The sequence below is a fragment of the Typopeltis vanoorti genome, chromosome 19, assembly GCF_054136105.1.
Source record: "Typopeltis vanoorti isolate ZY-2024b chromosome 19, IOZ_Tvanoo_1.0, whole genome shotgun sequence".
NCBI lineage: Eukaryota > Metazoa > Arthropoda > Arachnida > Uropygi > Thelyphonidae > Typopeltis > Typopeltis vanoorti.
Window position 1 is genome coordinate 44,065,006 of NC_143567.1, and position 17,036 is coordinate 44,082,041.

Here is a 17,036-nt window from a genome sequence, read left to right on the forward strand (position 1 = left end):
GCTACTCGGCTAACTGCTCGAACTTCGAAAAAAAAAAAAAAAAAAAAAAACCATGATGATGATCTTCAGAAAAGTCATACAAAGAAAATTAAAACTCTTTGGACATATTTGTAGAATGTCAAGTGATAGAAAGTTAGTCATTGGTGTTTGGCCTAATGAATGGAACAAATGTCAGAGGTTGTCCTCATCATGAATGGGCCTGATATTAAAGACTGGTGTGGGAGAACACTTCAAGGATTAAGTCATGCTGCAATGAACAGACGTCACTGGGACAATATAGTCAACACGGCATCAGACACCTACGGGCGCTGCACCCATGGTTCGTGATGATGTGATAGCCATACATTGTACTAAATTTAATAGGTTCACAACCTTTATTTTATATTTTACTTTTTTGTCATTAGCAGTAGTGTTTTTATTATTTTTTTATTTTTATTTTTTTGCATAATCCAGAAACTCCATTCTAGATACCAGACTTAAAACATCGAGCAAGACATTCACAAACATCCACACTCGCTGTGGGATTGTAAAAATTTCACATAATATTCATTTACTCATTATGATCATATTTTGCAGTATTATATATATACCAAGTAAATGTTATAAATTGCCTTTAGAAATGTAAGTTTTGTTAATGATAAAACATTTGTTTTGAGACTTATTTGCATTCATTAATACAATTGTATGCCTTAGTATTAAGAATAACCATGCGGTTAAGTTGCATAAAAGCAAAGGAAACTGAGATATATTTAAATCATCAACTCGCTTACTTTGTAATCCTCAGGAAATTGCATAGAAATAATGAATAGAAGAAATAGAAATAATACAATAGAACTATTGTAGTATGGCAGTTATGTGTTGTTACTTGATTTTGCTTTGAATCTTGGTAATTGGGTATACATGTTGGTTTTGAGTTTTCAAACAGTTGTTGCTGGGAAGGAATGCTATCCAGCAAACTACAGACGATGGGAGAGAGAGAGAGAGAGAGCTGGAAAGGATAAAAAACTGGCTAGCTGAATTCTGTGATCTTGGAAAAGATTTTATATGGAAGTTTTATTTACTTTCGAAGGAAGAACTATGCATTGATATCGAAGTATGCCAATACAATATGTATGCTATTTACTACAGTACAATGTAAAAACATTTTACTGTACTTTCCAAGTCTAGTTTGAGGCTACATAGTGAAAGCCTAGCTTATTTAACACTCTTGTAAAATTGGTGATTTATATATATATATATTTTTTTTAAAGAATTGAATGACAAAAACCGAGAAAAAAAAAAAGGTTTAATAGTATCACACGACTAGTTTCGGTTTTTTACAGCCTTCTTCAGGTGTTTTCATAAAAGAAAAAATCTTAAACATTGAAGATAAAAAACTTTGAATAGCACAGGAAAGTCACTATACATATTTAACGTGAAAACGTTGTAGTTAACGTATTCAAAGTTCCTTCGTTGGTCACATTGTTGGGTGAGTGCGTGCATATGGCATCTCGTGAGCGCCAGTATTTGATCACAGTAGAATGAGTCTGGGATGTTATAGCTTAAATTATTATTTGAATGTACAGGGTTGAGGACGATTTCTCTAGATTCTGCAATTTTTCTCTCCAATTCATCATGGCAACGGAAAATGTTGTTAAATCTATCCCAAAGGATTGTATGACCATGGTTTTCATCATCAGAATCGGACGAAAAAAGGACATGGCTGGATAAAGCACTGGCACGTGTTCTCTTGTAAGCGATGTCCCTCCTGTGCTCCTCCATGTGCAATTCAATAGACTTATCCGTCTGGCCAAAGTAAGGGATGTCGCAGTCACACCATATCTTATACACACCGGGATATTTTAGATTGTGATGGCTAGGCTTTGGACGGCTCACTAGAGAGTGGATCGTAGGAAGCGGAGTAAATAAAGTTCTGTTATTATTTTTGAGAACCTTGGCTAATTTTTGAGAAACTGTGCTTATGTATGGAATAGATATATTACCTTTAACATTATTCATTTCTTGAGTATGGGACTAAGAGGATTAAAAAGGAATTTTTTAAGAATAACCATTCAGTCTGAAGGTAGATGTAAGAAAATTGATTTCTTAAACTTCGTAAAGAAATTATTTTCTTACATCTACCTTCAGACTGAATGGTTATTCTCAAAAAATTACAAGATTCGTTCTCTAGTGAGCCGTCCAAAGCCTAGCCATCACAATCTAAAATATCCCGGTGTGTATAAGATATGGTGTGACTGCGACATCTCTTACTTTGGCCAGACGGATAAGTCTATTGAATTGCGTTTGGAGGAGCACAGGAGGGACATCGCTTACAAGAGAACACATGCCAGTGCTTTATCTGATCATGTCCTTTTTTTGGCCAATTCTGATGGTGAAGACCATGGTCATACAATCCTTTGGGATAAATTTAACAACATTTTCCGTTGCCATGATGAATTGGAGAGAAAAATTGTAGAATCTAAAGAAATCATCCTCAACCCTGTACATTTAAATAATCATTTAAGCTATAACTTCCCAGACTGTCATTCTGCTGTGATCAAATACTGGCGCTCACAAGATGCCATATGCACTCACTCACCCAACAATGTGACCAAAGAAGGAACTACTATGAATACGTTAACTACAACGTTTTCACGTTAAATATGTATAGTGACTTTCCTGTGCTATTCAGTTTTTTATCTTCAATGTTTAGGGTATTTTCTTTTATAAAAACACCTGAAGAAGGCTGTAAAAAGCCGAAACTAGTCGTGTGATACTATTAAACCTTTCCTTTTTTCTCGGCATGTGAGTGTAAAGTTAATGAGATATTCAGTAATGTATTATATTAAGGGATAATGGCAGAAGAAACCAATTAGGCTAGGGATCTTGGAGTTTTGTAAATAGATGTAATGAGATATCCAGTAGTGTATTATATTAGGGGGAATTATGGTAGAAGAAACTAACCAGGCTAGGGATCTTAGGAAGTTGAAATGCTGATAATTATAATGCGGAAGAGAACATTGACATGTAAAGATCAGAAAATCATTTTCTGATAATCAAGTCATGGTATGATGAGCTGTGCATGTGAGAATGGGACCTCTTGCGTCTTTTGATTCTATGAGGGGTGTCTGATGATGATGATAACAATATTTGCAAATTGAGTCATTTAAGAGACAAAGCTAGATAACCAGATGACTACCTATACATAGATTATAAGAAATGCAGAGAACTAATCAGAACTTCTGACCTATGTCAAATTCTCACCTTTCCATGCTGCATAATGTTAGTTGGTATCATCTAGATACTGAATAAGCAAGTAGGAATTAGAAATTTGGGACTTAAGTGACCAAATTATGTTAGGTATTGTCACACATGTGCATATATACGCATTTTTTTTATATCAGTCCCATACATGAGGAGTTGCAGAGTCTATAACACACTAGTACTGTGTGTGTAGCAAAAGTGAAAGAATCTGTTTATTTTTTATGAGCTGGAGGTTGTAGTTGTTGGGAAAAAATTTGTGAGGCAGGCACCATGAACTATTAGTAGTTGGAATGAAAGAGAAAAAGCACATTTGTATGATGTGAATTGAACTTCAAAAGTTTGTTAGGAAGCTACTGCTTTTGTTTTAAGGCTTAGCAGTGAGTAGAGGAATGACAATGCCAATGCCAATTCAGCAGGGAAGCCTTCATGAAGGTATCTGTGAAAGAGGCATAAGGCTGAAATGGATCATCTTTGACCATAATGACAATGCCAATGCCAATTCAGCAGGGAAGCCTTCATGAAGGTATCTGTGAAAGAGGCATAAGGCTGAAATGGACCATCTTTGACCATAACTGTGGAGGAATGGTTGAAGCTAGCCACACCACCCTTCTCACAGTATCAAGAAACTTGGTCCTTGGTGTACTGCCTCATATACAAGAGTAGTATTCTAAGGTTGTTGGATTTGAGACGTTTACAGAGTTAATAACTGGTGAATGAAAACCTTTTGAGGATGTATGATAGAACTGAAGCCTGGAGCCAGGGCCGGCCATCTCGGGGGTGCAGTGGGTGCAATGCACCCGGGCCCCATGATCGAGTGGGCACAGTCGGTACACATTTGCAGAAATGTATTATATTTCGAATGTGTTTTTTTTTTGTTTTCCTGTGCCAAAATCATTTGCCATTAAGAGGTTTTACAATATGTTTATTTCGAATCCTTTAATTTTTACCTTTGAAAAATATTTTAGGGCCACAAAAGGTTTCTTGCACCTGGGTCCCTTTATAGAGAAGGCCAGTCCTGCCTGGAACACTCTTGCATTGGTGTGAAGGTCTAAAGAGAGAAAGCCATCCACCATGGCATGCAGTGATTTATCAAAGAATAAACTGACTGACCAGTCAGAGGGTGAAAAATAGACCAAAAGATGTCAATTTGCTGAGTGGACATTGATGCCAGATCTGATAAAACATTCTGGAAATGTTGACAGCAACAGCAGGTAGTACAACATATCAAATGTTATATTATACTGGCTAGGACATGCCATCATTGGTTAAAGAAAGTCCCCACTGTTTTCATCAGGGACCAGGACAACTCCGCTTCAACAGAAAGGTCATTCCATGTGAAATCAGCAAATTAAAAATTAAAACGAAACTGCATAATTTTGTATTTTGATGAAGAGTTATTTGGTTACCACATTCTTAAGACCAGTGTTTTCCAAACTTTAAGTACTCGCATAACCCTTTTAAAATTTTAGTAATGCCAGCATACATCCTCTCAGCAAAAGGCAATTTGGGAGAAGTTATATTTCTCATAGAAAGGCTTAGATGTTGGTTATACATGCTTATTAAATTACTTAAGGAATTTACAACATACAAATGATATAAATTAAACTTTAATCTATATTCCAATATTTTGACAACGTCACGTTGCCATTTTCACAAGAACTTAAAATAAAGACCATTGCACGCAGGCACTACACACAGTAACTGAGGACGAAGCAGGAAGCTGTTGTTTCTCCTAAAAGTCCTAATGGTGTCCCCTAGCGGGCTATGTACGTATTCTCAGCTGTTGGGCTGAAGGTCTTCTGATGTAAGTCTCCCAAATTTGGGGCAGTCTCATGCAACCAAATTTGTTGACGTTTGGCATGTTTCTTAGGGCTGAGGCTGATTCCATGAATAGCCTTTCAAATTTGAATTTACTACGCCGTATTACCGTGGCTTTCTTCTACCGTATTCTGTGGCAAGTATCCAGAGCATGATCTGCAAGACCAGAGTGGCTGTACTGGTGAAAACGGATGTAGTCCTTGTTACATACAGCACAAACCAAAATTATGAAATTAAACTTTTTAATAATAATTCTGAGATAAATGAAATTGTTTTTGTTGGGAAGAAATTAGCTTGGTGAAATCCAGTTCTATATTTTTTTTTTTTAGCCATAGATGGGGCTCCACATCAAGACAGTTTACTTTTTTTTTTGTTTTGAAATCCACAAGCACAGAAAATCTAACTTTGCAAAGATATGAACTAGGAGGGCATTTAAGAGCTTTTTTTGACAAAACTTGGATATTCCTTATTAATGAGTAACCAAAACGACATTAATCCACTCTAGTGATATTTAATTTTGAGAAATCCAGTTCTAATAGTTGTTCTAAGTGTAAAAGGTTCTTTAGCATTGTTTTAACACTGATATTAAACAGGTTATCCATTCAAAATTGTCTGATCACAGAAATACTCACAAAAATTTTTCTGCAAACTTACCAAATGCTGCATTATAATTTTCAGCAGATAGTTATTAATTTTTAGTCAAATTTTTTCCAAATCTTGGAGAGATGAAATTGAGTAATTCACCACTATTGAGTCACTTTTGTCACAACTCTATCTTGACATTGCTTTCACTTTGTCTTACATATGAAATAAAATCATCACCATCATACAAATGGTTTTTCATCTCAAAGGATTCATTGAGCAAAATTCATAGTTCTTCCCCAAACATCTTCAAACAGTTGATCTGGGACTTTACCATGCTAAAGCCAGCAAACTTTAGTGTGAAAACAAAAAGTTTACACAACCTGGCATACATGGCAAAATAAAAGATCATGTACTTCTTTATCTGACAAACACGAAAAATTTGCAATATCAGTGGATTAATCAGCTGACCATGTGTAATAGCAGGTTCTATTGGATATATGAAAATAATATTTCTTTATATTTTTGGTTGCTTCTGTGATTCTACGATGAACAGTTGAGAGGTGGATATGAACTATAACTTTGTTTGCTTTATCTCCATCCTGCATCATTAATTTGGCTGCAGCTTTTACCAATTGATTCACCTGCTCCAGATTTCACTATTAAGAACACCACACAACATGAAGCTTCAAAAGGTTTCATATTTTTGCCTCCCATCACACCACATATTATTTTTAGGGAAACTTAACTCTTTATATCCGTTTTCAAAAATTTTCATTCACATTCGAAAAATATGACATAACAAATGACACATACTTAATATATTCTTCATCAGCAGTCAACGAAAATCCGAATGACACATACTATAATAATATATTCTTCTTCATCAGCAGTCAACAAAAATCCATCATAATCATGAAATGTCTGATATGTATGCTCAGGGGCTGTACAGGATAATTATGATAGTACTACATGAAAAAGTTATGCCATTACTAACTTCCAATCGACAATTTTCATCTAAATTAATCTATTATCTGTCAAGATTCCAATATCAGATCTTATACTTCTGTAAATTAAAGATACAAAGAAATTATATACCTGGTTTAATCCTTTATCCAAGTGTAAACAAACAAAGTTTGAGCCTGAAATATTTTCGGGACTAGGGCAACTCGTATAAGGAAGCTAAGACTTCACATCACTTGCCTTAGTATCCCATAATGCAAAGCACATCTTTTGCAAACATTTATAATGTTATGCATTATGGGAAAGGCCACAACCCAGACTGGTTTCGACCTTTATTGATCCAGAGTAATTTAATAATAAGATGTGATGTGACACCTTTTGACAACTTGTATATGAAAATACGACTTCTGCATTACTTCAACCTTAGTATCACCTCTGGGTCTGGCTCCCACTGAAGAGACCTCAGTAAAGGGCGAAACTGGTCTGGGTAGTGACCCTTCCCATAATGCATAACATTATACATGTCCACAAAGAGATGTGTTTTGCATTATGGGATACTAAGGCAAGTGATATGAAGTCTTAGCTTCCTTATACGAGTTGCCCGAGTCCTGAAAATACTTCAGGTGCAAACTTTGTTTGCTTACACTTGGATAAAGGATTAAACCAAGTATATAATTTCTTGGTATGTTTAATTTATAGTATAACCCAGTGTAAAAACTTCTAACTTATATTTCTGTCTTTTAAGGTGCTTTTTACTGTATCAGTCCATCTACATCTTGGTCTTCCTCTAGGTTTTTTCCTCTCCCATTCTGTTTAAGTGACCATACCACCTGGGATTAGCTCTACTAACAATTTTTTGAATGCTAATAATGGCAAGTTCTTTTCTAACATGCTCATTTTTAATGTGATGCTGCTATTAATGCCCCTAATCTTTCTCAGGACTCTCATACCTGTGTTTTCTTTTTAACCTGGCTCTCAGATCCATAAGGTAAAATTGGTTTGAACACTGTCTTGTATACAGCTAATTGAGTGTTTTGACTAATTTCTTTCTTATTCCATAAATTTATTCTTTATTCAGTTGACTTTCTACTATACCAACTTTACTAATTCTGTTGCTTATTTCCATATTTATTTACCATCTTCACTAAATATTGTGCCTAAATAGCTGAAATGTTTTACTTGGTTTTATAGGTTCACCATTCAGGATATTTTCATTGTCTTTGTCTTGTTAATTTTCATACCAAATTTAGTCAGGGAATCTTGCAGACCTGTGCTGGATTTATTCAGAACTGTAACATCATCTGCATGAAGTAACTGCTAAGATTAACATCATCAGATTTAATACCACTTTCCTTCGATGTGATCCATATAGATAATGCATAACAGTTGCAATAATGTACACCCTTGTTGCACACCTGATTTTACCTCAAACCTGTATCTCCAAGTATAACCGTTGCTTACAGCTTAAATAGAGACTATGTATTGCTTAATAATGTCTCATTTATATAACTGTAGCATTTTGAAGAGCTTTCCTCTTGGCATATGCCTTTTCCAGATCTCCAAAACCTAAATACAGATCCTTGTTATAATTCCATGATTTCTCAACAATTTGTCTTAAAGTGAAAATCTGACCATGACAACCTGTTTGGCCTGAACCCAAATTGTTCTTCTCAACAATTTTTCTTAGCTGTTTCTCAAGCATACTTGCATAAATCTTACCAGAAACACTCAGTAGAAAAATCTGTCTGTAATTCTCACATTCAGTTTTATTTCCTTTTTTTATAGATGGGTACTATGAGCGCTCTACTCTATTCAACCCTCTGACCAGGCCAATTGTTTTAACATATCTGATCAAATATCACCTATTCCAGCTGCCTTTCCACTTCCTCCATTTCTAAGCCTTTTTCAATAGCCTCTAGAATATTTTGCTACCTTCCTGATTGATATTTATTTTCTCTTACTAAAGTCTTCCCATGACTTTTAACTAGTTTTACACAGTGTTTTGCTATGTTACATTTTTCTTGGTATTCCCCAAGAGCACAAGCTGACTTACTTGCCCAGGAACTTTCGATATACTTTCTTTTCTTTGACTCTTTAACTTCCTGAGTCCACCATAGTTTTGATTTTTCTATCCTTGCAGATTACCTCACCACATGCCTCTCTGACTGAATCAATCAAAACACTAAATAGTGACCATTTCCATTTCAAATCCTCTATATACTCTTGTGTCCTGAATCAGTGGGAAAACATCACTATCAATGAGACTTTTATTCCTTGCATCTTCTCTCCAAGTGAATTTGTACACTAATCCATGTCCTGAACAGAAATCTAGCAGCCATTTACCATTTTATTAGTTTGTGCTTTTCTCCACATTTTCCCAAACCATTTCTATATCTGATAATCATTTCCTACTCTCTGTTTAGATCCCTGATAAGGACCAGTTTTTCCTTTTTCATTGAGCCAATTGCCTTTTCTAATGCCTCAAAAAATTCAATTTCTTCCCTGGTAGAACCTTCTGTGAGACCATAAACACAAATAAGTCTCACTGTCCAGTTCCCTATTCCAATATTTGCCTACATTACTCTACTTAATATTGTCTCATATTTAGTGTTAATACTATGGTTATTTCTTCTTTTCCCTGATTGTTATTGCCAGAATATAACATTTTATATTTACTGTTTAGAAAGATCTCACCTGTTTTTTTTTGTCTTCTTCATTTCAATTGAGCATATTATGTTGATCTGGGACTTATACAATTCTTCTGCTAATTCCATTTCTTTCCTGTTGATAGTACCAATCTTGACCTCTGTTGATGTTGAGTTGGGATTTGTTCCAGTAGCTAACTTTCCCTGATGAAAATAACAGGGACCTTGTTTAACTGGGCAATGTCCCATCCAGCATGAAATTCTGTCATGTTGTACCATCATTTTACATTGTGGTTTAAGCCAGTAAGAATACAGTTTCATCGGTTAATTCCAAATTGCCAGCCCATCCTTGTTCGTTTACTATCCAGGTAGATACCTAACAGGGTGCACCATGAGAATTGAACATTAGGTCAGAAGCCTCAGTTGGTTCTCTGCATTCCTTAAAAGGCTACGTGGAGGTCTCCTCCCAGTTATACCACTTAGACCCTTAAGCACAACATGAAAATTCAAATTTTTGATAATCTTCATTGTACTTATGGATTTTTTTTTGTAGTTGACTCTAATTTTAAGAAACTTACAGATGGCTCTCAATGATTAGCATTCATTAAAAATATTTGATCCTGTTGCATCTTGTTCTTTCTCATGATAACCACAATCATTTTTATTTCCTTCACTGTTTTCTGTTGTACGTTTCAAACATTTCATTTTTAACCAGTGAGATATACTAAATGGTTTAAGAAATACAAAGGATATTTTAATATTAATTATTAGATTGCATTTCAAGATTTAATACCTACAAAACATCTGCTAAAAAGTGAGAGTTACATCCCGTACTTGTATTACCTGTGTTGTGTTTGTCTGTAACCCAAACATGTATAGATGGCATTTAATAATGCCATATTTTTGTGAGAGACGTTGAGCCAAAATCTGATGGATATATTGATCCAAAAAGGAAGCTTTGCAAAAAACAGATGTTAAGGAGCCATCCACTTCTCTTTTTATAAGAACATCAAGTGCAACAGCACATCAAAACGGAACTTGTGTTTCTTTTGATGCCCTCTCTTTCTGTTTTTTGTTTTCACTTTCTGGTGTAAATTCTTTTTGAGATTATTTTCTTGACAATGTTTTGTCATTGTGCTGCTGTTATGAGCACAAAAAGTAACAGTTTTGTAAATCCTCCTTGGATACTTTGCAAATATAATTGCTTTTAAATTTCTCCAAATATTCTGTTCAGTCCTTATACCTTCTTTCATTTGGACCATTAATGGACTGGTGATGTAAAACATATAGCCTCTGCCAGCCAAGTCAACCTTTCTTTGGTGTTGCCTGTTTCTACTTATGTAGAAAGGGGGGGGGGGTTTAGTATATCGAACAAGTATTGCCACCTTATAAGAATACCTTCTATGTTAGAGGAAATGCAGCAAGATCCTTGGGAAGTAAAGGCTTTCACCACCTGTTCAGAAACTCTCACCACTCTACTTATTGGAAGCCTGAAGTGGCTATTGCCATGTTTAGGCTCCAGAGTAAGGTCTCTGTTCTCTTCACATTGATTACTCTGATTGGCCATTTTGTTCAGCATAATGGTCTACATAGTAGAACATATCAGAAATGTGAGAAGAAAAGAAAAATAAGTTTGGTTTTGCTTCTCAAACAAGTGAAAATCATTTTGCATCATGGCATACATGTTATGTATGTCATCTCATTCAAAATGTTATCTGAAAATCAAGATCTTATATTATACTATACTATGTGGAACTAGAATATGATGGACATTAAAAATTTCATCTTAACAGTACCACATGTGAATGATATTACATTTTTGTAATGTCCAATTACCTTGTTTGAATGTTGTCAGTTTTCCCTGATTGTAATACAATCTCAGTTTCCTGACATTCAAACCTTTTGTCAACTTACTTCTGGTAGAGTATTATGTAATTGTACCTTCAGTTATTCAGCCAGCAAATTGATCTACTACTGTGGTTGGATAACTGAGGGATTACTGTCATAATTTTGTACTTTTATCCAGAAGGAAGTTTGTCATAAGAAATGTAACCTCAACCTAGTAGAGCAATAAAAAAAAAAAAGTTTTATCTGTATATCTAGTTTATTCTAAAACACTTAAATGTATTGTTTATAAGATCTTTTCTAATTGTGCCTTTTTCCCCGTGTTGATCGTAAGATTTTTTTTTAATCCTTTCACTTCTAAGCTCAGATTATCCTGAGCAGTTGAAAAAATGGCATTCTTTAGCGCACCTTTGTGTTTAAAAACTCTTGCTGAAACCATTTTTAAACACGTTTGAATTTCGTGGGCATGTGCTGCCATCTATTATGAATATATAATAGAGTGAAGCTCAAGCACTTCTAAGTATATACTATTTGGAGTAAAGACATTAGCATTTTTGTATGTAACAGAAATTTTCCAGCCTATGTGTCCCATAGTCCACGTTTCACCAGGGATGATAATAATAGTGGGAAGTGTGCATGCTGATCATAAATTGCAATAAATCATTAGGAAGGAGAGACAGACTAATAGTTAATAATGAAGTCCCATTGTGAAATAGAACACAAGAGCAGTTGATATGTCAGACATGATGAGCAGCCCTACTGAATTGCTTGTGTGAGGCCTTGATTTGGTGCAGTGTGTTCTGTTTTTATTTCCTGTACATAATAGTTATAAATTCTGAAATAATGTACAAAGTAAAAACAGGAAAAAGCAGATTTTCAACTGACTGCCATAAGAGAAGTTTTTCAATACTTTCATACATGAGGGCAACCACTAAAAGGGATATACATCACCTGATAACCCATCCCTTCAGATTGAAAGGAAGACCGTTATCAAACCTAAAATGTCTTCACAAAAACAAAACCTGGGTATTGCCATGTGTGGGAGGGAGCCCTTCATCCAGCAGTGGACAGAAAATTGCCGATGATGATTGCCATGTGTGCACAAACACCTCATTTGAAGAAAGGAAAATGAGAAGGAGAGAGAAGAGCAGAAATATGTGTGACAAATGTTGCATTGTCCTATGTGTCTACTCCCTGTTTTGAATCATACAATGGCTAAATTTTGTAAAGTTGAATGAAATGATTCAGTATTGTATAAAAATACTGAGCAAGATTTTCAATAAAACATAATTTATGTGCACAGTTTTGTTTAAATTTGAACTGAAAAGATACAGCTTAAAGCTTTGCATGTTATTTTATTTTATCAGCAGTGAAAGGGTTAATATTGTATATATATTTGTTGATATATTAATAAATGTTTTTATTTAATCATCAAATTCCTGCTTTGTACCGTCAAGAGGTTGTACAGGATATTATGATGGTACTACATAATTAAGTTTATAGCATTACTAACTTCTTATCAACAATTTTTTTCCAAATTAGTCTGTTATTTGTCAGAACTACAGTATTGTCACATCTTATATTTCACTCTTCTAACTGCATCAATCCACTTAGATTGATGCCTGTCTCCCTTTTTTTCCCCTTCAGTTCTTGTATCAAACATCCATTTGCTTTAACTTAAAATACTGGAGTAAAAGACATTGAGAGTAGTGGTTGTAATGATATCATTGACTTACCTTAGTGGTATGACCTCTTCTGGGAACAGCAATATCTCTGAAGATAATTTTTTTTTTAAACTTTTAGGTCACATTAACAGTATTTTATTATACTCTTGATTTCCTAGATTTTTAAAATATGTTTTTATGTCATCTTACATTTTAATTATGCTTTTAGAATTGTTTTATATTTTTTATTTTAATTCCCTTATAATATTTACTGTATTTTATCTAATATGTTCTATCCTCTGTTCATTTTAACAGTTTTACATTTATACTTTTGTTTTTAGGTCTTTTAAGCCTTTAAAATATCTTTTTTACTTTTAGTTATTTTTATTCTAATCCTGTAAGCTCTGCTATGTTTATCTATTATCATCGTCATTATCTCCTTTATTCCATTTTTCTCATATATTTTTAACTTTCAGTTTTATTTTTATTTAACTTCATATTTTAATCAACCCTTCAACCATATTCCTGTTGCAGAGTGAACCATTATTCTCATTAACATCTTTTTCCTTCACTAAATTTTCTGTTAGAGAAAGATTCTTTATTCTAAATAAGATACAAATATCTAGTAATAACAATTTCCTAAGGTCCCACCTGATTACCTATTTACTCAGTGAATGGTTATGATTAATATCAGTATTGCTATTATAACAGTTACTAGCTTCATTATATACGAGAGCGGGAGAGAAATTACTGGCAACACTGTTATAGTTGGGCAGAAGTCTATGCAACAGTGTGCATATCAGTGGAGAATTCATCCACTCAGACAGTATAACAAATGGTTCCACAGAAATGAGTGAGCATCATTTGATGTTCACTCATTTACTGTTTGTAGTATGAAATCATCTTTAGAACAGTCTCATGTTTTTTTTTTTCTTTCTGGGTCCTGCTTGCTTGGACATGTACAAGTTTGCTGTAAAGTGGGATTCTCATCATCTCATTGAGAAACAGAAACCATATTATGACTATGGAATAAACATGAGTGTGTTTATTCCATACTCATGTTTATTAGGTAGAACTGAAACTGCTGTTGAAGGAATGCTTCTCTTCTCACTCTGCCTAATATGCTACACCAAAAGCCAGATAATGTGAAGATGCTGCTGATTGCAGAGCATGATCTTCATGTCATTCTACTACTGCTTCATATCTGTTCATGCACTCATCCTTCTGTAATAAGCAATGTTTTTATTATTCAAGATGTAGTTATCAGCTGAAGGCATGCTCTGGTGTTGTTCTCACCAAATGCAACAATGTTACCAGTAATTTCTTTCGAGCCTTTGTATATTATGCATTAAATGATATATATATCTTCTCCTCCCCTCTCCACAGCCTGAACACTCCTTGAGGGTACATGTCAGGAAATTGATGCTTTTTCCTTCCCTTCCATCTCTAGCCTAACCAAAGTGATGCAAGCTTAGATTTTGAAGAACAAACACATTCAACAAGCATGACAAATTCTGAAAGTTCAGAGGATTTACCTAGTTCACATTTAGAACAAGTCCTATCAAAGTAAGTTTCTTAATATAGTTTATCTGAATAATATAATTATTTAATAAAGCAATTATTTGCATTTATCTTTTTTGCTCTGTCTTTTGAGATAACTAAGGATTAATAAATTGTTCCAGGAATCAAGAGGTTCTCTTAAAAAAATAAAACAATCTGTTTTGGATCATATCAAATTGTTCTAATTTTTGTTCCCATAAAAAAACACTATATTGATCTTAAAGTTGGTTTTCAGGGTAAGAAAGCAGTGCTTGAAGCCATTTTCTTCTATTACACCAGTAAAACATATAATTGAAAATTCTTCACTCAGTATTCCATCCCCTGCCCTAAACAGTTTCCGTGTATTCTACCTTGGCATGAATGTATTAATGAGAAAATAAGTCTTCTTTTAGTTATTTACTTCAGATTAAATTATAATTGTTAAAATTTCTTTCTAAAATTGTTAATTTTATGTGAATCTTAATTAGGAAAAGTTGTAAACCTAGTGTATTTAGTATCAGTGGGTGTATTACGGATTAGCTAATCTAGGTCCTGTTCTTTAGACCAAAAGTAGAACTTTCTAATTTGCTTCAAGTCTTTAATAAGCAAAATGGTGATGGTTCTTGTCTCATAATGAGTAAAAATCACCTAAAGATTTATGCAAAGGCTAACAAGTGTACACCTGTCAGTATAACAACATTTATGATAAAAAAATCTTATTAATCAATTTACTTTTACTGCTGATCTCCCCACACACCCACCCATGAAAGCTTTGGTGACTTCTGACACACACCCAGAGGGTTAATCTGGAAACCAAATATAGTAACTACCGTATATTTCGCCTTATAAGACACAGTTGTATTGGATGCATCACATTTTTCATGCCAAATTTTTGGAAAAAAATCTTAGTATAAGACGCATAAATTATGCATCAAATTTTTCATGTAAATATTAATTTTTTTATTTTAATACATGTCATTCTCTGTACTGTAAAGAGAATTACTAATGCCACACTTTTGAAAAGATTTTATAATTTCGGGTTTCACCTCATTCCATGAACTCATTACCCATTCGCAAACCTGCAAAATTGTGGCCTGCTTTCTCCTACCTGTAATGTTTCCTCAAGATTTTGGAGATTGCGTCCAATTGACCTATTTTTCCCTCAAAGATCCTTTAATACATCTAAAGGTTGAAGTACGGAGGCGAGTCCTCCTATTACAGCTTTTTTTGTATTCATTTTGAAAAGTTCATTCTTAATAACTTCGGTTTTATGGTATCTAAACTGATTCCATACTAACAAAGCAGGTTTCTGACGTTAATTGCCAGGACGTCCGGACCACACCTTTATCCATAACTTCATCCTTTTGGATGAACATTAATGTAAGCTCTTTTTGGGAAATTTTTATTTGGGCATTGTTTTTCTTTTAAAAAATAAAAAGTGGCCAATTTTGTTCCATCCGCAAAGCACAACAAAACAACAGTATAGTGGGTATTTTGTGACCGGAATATTTTTTTTTTCACTTTTGGAATCAACAGTCTTGTTTGAGGACACATCAAAAGTCAGATGCACTTCATCCATATTAACTATCTGTGAAAGTTCAAAATTGTCGTTTTCTAGCATTTATGATGAATCTGTAAAAGTCAATAATTTTATTTTCGAATTCGTCTGGCATTTTTTGTGATATTTTCGTTCTTGCATGCATTTATAAATCATTTCTGCTCATAAATCTTAAGCACCATGATGGCGACCCTGTAAAATCGGTGATATTTCTTTCTGCTGCCAATAATTTTGCTCGTTGAATAATCATTTTTGTAGATACACAGCATCTCAATTTTTTGATCCATTATCCAAGTTTTTAATTCATTTTCAATTTCTGGCCATTTTGGTGGTTTTCTGAAGAGATTTTGTTTTTTAGAATTTGCTTCCGTTAATTGCTGCTCTTGCTCCAAGTTCATACCATTTTTTCTGTAGGCAGAGGCCAAGTGCCGCTCTGCTGCCCTATTGCCATTCTTTTTTGCATACTCAATCACACTATGCTTAAATGCAATCGTATAGCTATAAACATCTCTGCTTCATAGAATCCATGAGTTATAAAAAATTTAAATATAATAATGTGTTGATTACTAGTTTAAATGCATGACTTAACAACCGTACAAACCGATCACGCATTACCAACAACAATGATGCACTGTAACTGTGCATACATAACAAACACATCAGTGTATAAGATGCACCCTAATTTTCGTAACAAAAAAGCACATCTTATAAGGCAAAAAATACAGTAATTTCTTCAGGTCTCACATTAGGCAATGCATTTAACACCTGAAGACTTCACAAAACTCAGTCATGCTACAATTCGATAGAAACTTGCAGCTTGTTGGTTGGAAAATATTCATGTTATTTACTTGTTCATTCCTGTGGTAGTTTTGTTGCAGGAATGAATTAACTAACAAGCTGCAAGTTTGTATTGAATTGTGGCATGAAAAAAAATCCATCAATAACACAGTCAACTTCCAGTATAGTAAACATTGTTATAACAAAACTCATTTTTTATAATAATCTTTGAAAACCAGATCCCTTAGGCACAATGCTATTCTAAAAGAAATTCACTCAAGCATGCTGTCCACTACCGCGAACTATTTCTGACATCTTTGAATTTACTAGACTTAAGTCAACTGTACCTGCAACAACAACAAAAAAAATTTTCATATTCATTCCACTGGCATTTGTAATCTT

General features: G+C 34.2%; 1 protein-coding gene across 3 annotated transcripts in view; it reads left to right on the forward strand.

The window, feature by feature from the left end:
• LOC150096051 (PCNA-interacting partner-like) overlaps positions 1–17,036 on the forward strand; it is a 274,947-nt gene that overhangs the window by 178,291 nt on the left and 79,620 nt on the right. For all 3 annotated transcript variants that reach the window (XM_090408806.1, XM_090408805.1, XM_090408804.1), the window contains exon 11: positions 14,211–14,326. In XM_090408806.1, the coding sequence (XP_090264932.1) occupies positions 14,211–14,326 (116 nt within the window). The remainder of the gene's footprint in view (positions 1–14,210; positions 14,327–17,036) is intronic.